The following is an 8494-nucleotide window of genomic DNA, read 5'->3' as shown; positions in this document are numbered from 1 at the left end:
CTTTATTTGCAAATATGCTAATATATACATTTCTTTTTTTCTTTTTTTTTTAATATACAGAGTCTGGGGACGAGGCAGCACAGCCTCCTGCATCTCCCCGGGATGAGAGTGGTGGTGAGGAATTCCCACTTCGGAGGGAAGAGGCCCCCCGTGACGAACAGCGCACGGGAGATGATCAAGAGGCCCCGGAAGCACAGGAGGATCCCGCTGAACCCGCGGAACCCGAGGTCCCTCAAAGACCCGCACTCCGCCGTGCACGGGCACCCCGCCGTGCACGGGTTCAACAGGCACAACAAGAAGAAATAGCGGAGGTGCGGGTTCTACTGGAGTACATAGACCAGATGCGTACCTCCCGGATAGAAAACATAGAAGGACGACGCAGAATACTTGATGGGCAGAATCAAATAATTCAAGGCCAAAATGAAATAATCAGTATACTGAATACAATACAAGAAGGACAAACAAGAATGTTCAATCTTCATCAGGAAATGTTCACATTTTTCCGGGAGGCGCATGCTGGTCTACCTCCTGTTGCTGGGCCTCTTGTTGCTGGGCCTCTTGCTGCTGGGCCATCTCCTCCTGCCGGCCCATCTCATCATCCTCCTCCTCAGCCATCTACTCCTCCTCCTCCTCAGCCATCTACTCCTCCTCCTCCTCAGCCATCTTCTCCTCCTCATCCATCTTCTCCTCCTCCTCCTCAGCCATCTACTCCTCACCTTGGTCGTCCCAGTACTCTTCCTTCCACTCCTCCCACAACAGCTCCAAGGAGGACTCTTCGGAGTCGGCAGTTGCCTCTCCCAGAGCCTCAGCCCCGTGGGAAGAGGGGAAGGAAGAGGAAGTAAGTATTTTTTTCCATCTTAAATTATTTTTTTTGGGTAATGGATAGGTATGTGATGATGTGGTTTTCATACACTTGTGGACCACACTCTGTATATAATCGACTTCTATGGGACCGGGTCCATGGAGGAAGATTCTTTGCAGAGTGTGGGTTATAAGTGTGTGAAAACCACATCATCACATACCTATCCTTGTTCATGATATTGATTGGTTTCTGTGATGTGATGTCCAAACTGTTTCCCGAATCGCTAACTAAATTACCATAACAATTATCCATGATGGCATATTACTGTTTGAATGCCAATAACACAGCTTAAAGGGACAGTCAGAAAATTATTGATTACAAAGAAAACACTGTATTACGCATTATAAAGTTTGAAACAACAAAACATGGAGAAATACATGTGTGACTTATGTGCTTACCCTTGTATCTATGACTATGAAAAATGACCACTTATTTGTTGTTCTGACATAACAACATTTTAGATATCAATGATCAATACATGGTCAATAATATGCTGTATGAGCACAAGGTTTTACATATACAAATGCTATCCAAATGCCCTCTAGTGCTCAAATTGTATAATGATTACAAGCACTCTTCAAGATTTAAGAAATGAGCACACCAACCTCATAGGTTTAGATAGCAAATTTAAATAAACCCAGACAAATGTTCAATTGTTGAGAAACATTTGATATCCTTGTTATTACAGATTTTACTTTTCGAATAATGTTAAAAAATTTTTTTTCGAAACTGTCCCTTTAACAACATTACATATGCTAACACATTTTAAGCTTGTTGCTATATCTACATGTACTTTTTCCAAAAAAAAATTTGAAAATCACATTTATATTGACGTGTTAAATAAAGTCTATTTTCTTTAAGAGACATTATTGTGTTAATATTTTATTGTAACTATTTTTATTTTAACAATGAATATGGTTTAAATTCCTTTTAGGAGTGGGGGGGTGAAATATGCTAACAAAAATATATTTGAAGATTAAACTATGTGGATCTCATACATGATACAAAAAAACAACATTTGCATTCAAGGGACAGTATCCTATATTTTTTACATAACTGTATGTAATAGACACTACTACAAACAACAAGATTAACATATACTGATAGCAATATTAAAAAGCTTCAAACACTTGCAAATAAAATAGGGTTAGCTATATTTTAAATATAGATGAACCACCATTACAACCGTAAAACACAATACCCCATCATTAACATATGAAAAGAACCTTTACACAAACTGGACAAAGCTGGAGATGGTACTCACATGAAACTCATTGGCTTTGCGAGGAGTAAGAAAATAACTTACATTTTCTTACAACACAAGACAAAATAAACCTATTGGTTAAACAATGGACTATCTAACTATAGACAAAATCAAATATTTTTATTTATAATGTGAGTGTCTAATGAACCTTTCATAAAATATACAACGAAATTACATTTAGAAGAAGTCGGCATCATATATTTAGCATATGATAAATGCATATTGATTACTTTATTCAAACACAATAGCGCATATTTATTAATTAGATATGTTCAACATTAAACACAACATTAATTTTTAAGAAAAAGGAACATTGTTGACAAACATATTAAACATGGACTGTAGAGATTTGCACTTGCCTAGAAATATCCTATGCATGAAAACATTTTGCTTTCGTTCGTTGATTCAACCAGACATCCAGCAAAAGAGAATGTGTTGGTCTTTATCAGCTACGGGTCAACAATGTAACATGATGCAAATAATACATATTCGCAAGCTTTTTAAAATTGCATGCAGTCACAAACGTTTTTAACGTGCACAAATATTGCGGGACTACGCAATCCAATCACACGTTTTTTTAACTTTACATGTGCCGTCTTAACATGGCGCTTCCTTGATCACGTAAGAACGCCATCCAATGAAAGGCACATTATTGATCACGTAAGAACGCACAAAAAAAAAAGGCGCATCCTTGATCGCGTCAAAACGCAATCCAATAAAAGGCATATTCCTGATCACGTAAGAACGTCAGTCAATACAAGGAATCATTGGACAGCCTGGCAGGTGACGTCTTAAGCAACATGGCGCATCCGAGATCGCTGAAAAACCGCAGACAATACAAGGACTCAGTGACATCTTGGCATATCATTAAGAAACGTATTTATATTTTAGGAACTAGTATGTGTGTAGATTGCTATCTAGGAATGTCACCAAATCATGAATCATCTTTTCGGACTTGACTGTCCCTTGAACTATAGCTATGGTGTATATCTTTAACATTTAAAAGATACACATGAGAAATACATATGCCATTGATGTTTTAAGATATGTTTGGATTGTTGTTGAATAACAATAGTTATACATGTATTGATTAAACGTGTCATTTATTCAAGTTTAATTATGGTCAGCCTACCTATAGCCATATATGGGAGGAGATGTATTTTGTTAACATATTAGTTAACTAATATTCATCATCTACATTATTTGTATTACACACAGAGATTGATTTGGTTACACTTTGACAATAATATAGATTTGAAAATGAAATACAGGTGCTGTCAACATTACAATAAGATTGTTTATTAATAAAATTATATGTCCTTGTTCTTGTAAAAAGGACAAAAACGCTTTACAAATGGAAATACATTCATTTACAATAGTGATCAACATCACTTAAAGGGACATTATTTTGTTTTTAAAAAGAGCATACACATAGTCAATACTATTTAAATAAAATGAACACTTTACAGGGATTATATCATTGTATCAATACTCAGATCATTTTGTAAAGGTGCATCAATTCATGCAGAGTTTATAAATACACACATGGATATGAACATTTAAATATACATATATACACAAATACAAAAATATATATACATATATAAAGAAATTACTCTGCTAATCATAATCAGGCAATGATAGAGCTAAGAGAAAATAATATAAACACAAATAATAAGATTACATTGGAGATGTTAATCTTAAAGTCATTTACTATTGTCTTACATATATGATTTCATTATAACAAATAGATTTGTTAGGTCCCTTTAAGGATAAACAACATAAACTAGAGCTTGCAAAAAATAACAGGAAGAATGAGGACAAAGATTTGTGAAATAAAATTTATTTTATTAGTATGTAAGAAAACATACACAACGTTTATAAATAATCTTTTAAAAATAAGGAATATATGAGCCATATGACAAGGTAACACAGTGCATCACAGTCCATGAAGAGAGTTGCCAAGGGCCAGCATAGCCCCATTGGAGACACATGGCAAGGTAACACAGTGCATCACAGTCCATGAAGAGAGTTGCCAAGGGCCAGCATAGCCCCATTGGAGACACATGGCAAGGTAACACAGTGCATCACAGTCCATGAAGAGAGTTGCCAAGGGCCAGCATAGCCCCATTGGAGACACATGGCAAGGTAACACAGTGCATCACAGTCCATGAAGAGAGTTGCCAAGGGCCAGCATAGCCCCATTGGAGACACATGGCAAGGTAACACAGTGCATCACAGTCCATGAAGAGAGTTGCCAAGGGCCAGCATAGCCCCATTGGAGACACATGGCAAGGTAACACAGTGCATCACAGTCCATGAAGAGAGTTGCCAAGGGCCAGCATAGCCTCATTGGAGACACATGGCAAGGTAACACAGTGCATCACAGTCCATGAAGAGAGTTGCCAAGGGCCAGCATAGCCCCATTGGAGACACATGGCAAGGTAACACAGTGCATCACAGTCCATGAAGAGAGTTGCCAAGGGCCAGCATAGCCCCATTGGAGACACATGGCAAGGTAACACAGTGCATCACAGTCCATGAAGAGAGTTGCCAAGGGCCAGCATAGCCCCATTGGAGACACATGGCAAGGTAACACAGTGCATCACAGTCCATGAAGAGAGTTGCCAAGGGCCAGCATAGCCCCATTGGAGACACATGGCAAGGTAACACAGTGCATCACAGTCCATGAAGAGAGTTGCCAAGGGCCAGCATAGCCCCATTGGAGACACATGGCAAGGTAACACAGTGCATCACAGTCCATGAAGAGAGTTGCCAAGGGCCAGCATAGCCTCATTGGAGACACATGGCAAGGTAACACAGTGCATCACAGTCCATGAAGAGAGTTGCCAAGGGCCAGCATAGCCCCATTGGAGACACATGGCAAGGTAACACAGTGCATCACAGTCCATGAAGAGAGTTGCCAAGGGCCAGCATAGCCCCATTGGAGACACATGGCAAGGTAACACAGTGCATCACAGTCCATGAAGAGAGTTGCCAAGGGCCAGCATAGCCCCATTGGAGACACATGACAAGGTAACACAGTGCATCACAGTCCATGAAGAGAGTTGCCAAGGGCCAGCATAGCCCCATTGGAGACACATGGCAAGGTAACACAGTGCATCACAGTCCATGAAGAGAGTTGCCAAGGGCCAGCATAGCCCCATTGGAGACACATGGCAAGGTAACACAGTGCATCACAGTCCATGAAGAGAGTTGCCAAGGGCCAGCATAGCCCCATTGGAGACACATGGCAAGGTAACACAGTGCATCACAGTCCATGAAGAGAGTTGCCAAGGGCCAGCATAGCCTCATTGGAGACACATGACAAGGTAACACAGTGCATCACAGTCCATGAAGAGAGTTGCCAAGGGCCAGCATAGCCTCATTGGAGACACATGACAAGGTAAAAGAGTGCAACAGGCACAACAAAAAACTGAAAAAAAGGCCAAAGGGCAACAATATAAATACAAATTCAACATGTGGACGGAGGATTATTATCTGCCACCATGGAGCATATCCAGATCCTCCACTTACTGGTCATCCTCTTCATTGTCCTGTGCATGTCCAGCTCCAGATTCAGGCCTTGAACGTAATTGCATAATTTCACGCAGAGTCAAGTCCTGAACCCGGAGCTGGGCCTGCATGGTGTCGTTCATCCCTCTCAGGACAGCTGCGTTCCTCAACACGGCCTGCTCTACTCTTGCTATCCCTTCTAGCATGAGCCATGCTGAGTCACAGCCTAAAATAAAATAAAAAATAATATTAAGGATAATTACACAACAGAATAAAAGATTTTAATACATACATTGTCATCATAAAGACAAATAATTATTTACATCAATTATTTTTCATATATTCTTTACACATGAATTAGGTTATTCAGACAGACAGAAATCATTAAAGGCTCATGTTACTCAAACATGTTGAACCCTTTAATTGGTTTTAGATGATCCACTTATACAGCTTGAGTGTATCAAATCTTGTTAAAGGATTTACATTGTACTTACATCAGCAATTTAAAAATTCAATTTAGACTGTGGTAGGCACACCTATCCTTAAACATTTTGGCATTGAGGACAAGCTGTGTAAACATAGCAACCAGAAGAAATTACATTCCCACTGGGTTAGACAAGAGATAATGTATCCACATTTGGACATAAAATTTTGGATCCAAGTAGTGGTGTTTGGTATATGTAGTGATATCCAATTAAAGGGACACTGAACCTAAATATTTAATGGACTGATTCAGATAGAGCATGACATGACAAATCTTTAGAAATTACACATATTCATTATATGTTTTAATTGTCAAGCTATATTTTGAATGCAAGAATGTTGGTTTTTATGGAAGCCAATATTTGTTGATGAACCTTGTTTGTGCATGCTGGTTGATGGATACATTCATCCAACAATAAAGAAATGATGGCCACATTTATTTTATTGTTTAAACTAATTATAGGAATAAGTTGTTTTCAATCAATATATCAAGAGAATGACAAATAATTCATAAGAGTATTCTATGATACATTGGCTTAACATTGCATGCTGGATTTGAATCACAATTTAACCAATTTAACTTCACTGTACCTTTAAGTATCTTATAAAGTGTATTTAGAATGATACTTACAGCTGTGCCTGGGAAGGACAATCTGACACCCAGGACAATGAAGGTTTAAACAGGGGGAAGGGATGGGATTGGCTCGGGGAGGGATGGGAATGGCTTGGGGAGTGGTGAGCTGCTGCTCCAGGGTAGGCCGTACAGCTGGGGAGTGGGGAGTTTGGGTCTGGGCAGCTGTACGGGCCAGAATACGGGGAGAGCGGCGAAGGGGGGTGTATGGGCGTTTTTTGGGAGGGACAGGATATGAAATATGGGAAGGGCTGGCAGTGGTCGGGGCATGGTCATGGGTTTGGTGATGGGAAGGGCTCTGGGTGTGTGCAGAGGTGTGGCCATGGTCAGGGGTGTGTGCACGGGGAGGGGTCTGTGACTGGGCAGGGGCGGAATCCAGATGACCAGAAGTGGTGGATCCATCTGAAAATGTAAAATAAATATATTAACATCTCATACATCCTGACATCAAATCAACGCATTTAAAATTGATTATGTTTTCAATATACCTCGAAGTGTGTTTGAATCTGTAAACTATTCTGAAATGAGGATATGGTATCTATATAGGCACTCAGATGAATCTCAATGACTGTCTGTACAATGTGAAACTTATTATTGTGTTTTGGCATGGAATATGCATGTGACATAATGATGGCATGAATTATATATTCTTAAAAAAATATATACAAGCAGATTTTCATGCTGCCTGATATAGAAAGGGGGCAGTAGTGTATTTGAACAGACAAATAATATTCCTTTTTAAAGGGAAAAAGCTGTAGACTTTGAATGTCTTCAATAAAATGATTTCAAAAAAAGAAACATGTTGGAAACATGATAGATATATTTCACATACCATCAGACTCCAAGGCAGCCTCTTCCTCCTCCATCCCACATGTGACATCAATCTCTGTAAAACATAACATGTTGTGTACACCTTAAGATCAGATATTATAACATATGTTACTGTTGCTCAAATACGCACATCAATGTTGCATTAAAGATATACACACACAAAGTTATGATTTACATCATTTTGATGGAGCATACAAATGACAATAGATTTGTTATTGTCAATAAATCAGAATCTTAATGTATTGTTTGTCTTAATGTTAAATTCATAAAAGCATAGTACATAGAACATTTAAGATTTCTCATGTGTGTATCACTTGATGACTGTTGTTAAAAAAAAAAAAAATGAAAAAAACATATGTTAGACATCTTATGAATAACAAATGTGTAGAATAATAAAGTAGAAATTATTAATCGCTCAATATAAAAAATAAATATATAATCAGAAGATAAATTCTATGATTTTTTATAATGTTATGCTTCATCGGAATCATGATCATAATATTGATTAGCAATACACCTTCAATTACATATAAATGAGTCAATGGACTTACCAGGAGCCCGCAAAGGCGGCTCTATGTCACTGCTGGATTCCTGTGGGCTCCCCACACCAACTCTCTCTATGAATGATATAGATATATATTATTAAACACATTTTGGATATCACTAAATCACATCTGTCTAGAATTTTAACATTAATCAACTTTAAAATGTGAATAATAGAGCAGTCATTACACCAGAAAATGCTTGATTGAATCAAGGGGATTCTGTAAACATATCTGTATTCAACATATGTTTAATGTCAGACTACATTAGACATCAAATTCATCTCAGATGCTGCTATTGCATATCTAAATATACCCAATGATCAATGTTCTTAACCCTTTAAGGACACAGCTTTCACTTAGCT

The 8494-nt window shown here is 38.4% G+C and overlaps 1 protein-coding gene across 1 annotated transcript; it reads right to left on the bottom strand.

The window, feature by feature from the left end:
* Positions 1–6680: 6680 nt before the first annotated feature.
* Positions 6681–8186, bottom strand: LOC128648091 (uncharacterized). The gene is made up of 3 exons (XM_053700757.1): positions 8139–8186; positions 7589–7642; positions 6681–7158 (listed from the first exon to the last, which is right to left on the bottom strand). The coding sequence occupies exons 2-3, from the start codon at positions 7620–7622 to the stop codon at positions 6728–6730; spliced, it is 465 nt and encodes a 154-aa protein (XP_053556732.1). The 5' UTR covers positions 7623–7642; positions 8139–8186; the 3' UTR covers positions 6681–6727.
* Between the last annotated feature and the right edge of the window lie 308 nt (positions 8187–8494).

The sequence above is a fragment of the Bombina bombina genome, chromosome 2 (assembly GCF_027579735.1).
Source record: "Bombina bombina isolate aBomBom1 chromosome 2, aBomBom1.pri, whole genome shotgun sequence".
Lineage (NCBI taxonomy): Eukaryota > Metazoa > Chordata > Amphibia > Anura > Bombinatoridae > Bombina > Bombina bombina.
The sequence above is the reverse complement of the archived record's forward strand: the minus strand, read 5'-3'. Positions and strand labels throughout refer to the sequence as shown.

Coding starts and splice junctions, on each gene's coding strand:
- LOC128648091 (XM_053700757.1), bottom strand. CDS start 7,622: ATGGAGGAGGAAGAGGCTGCCTTGGAGTCTGATG. Junction 7,159..7,588: donor GGCTGCCTTGGAGTCTGATG/GTATGTGAAATA, acceptor TTACATTTTCAG/ATGGATCCACCACTTCTGGT.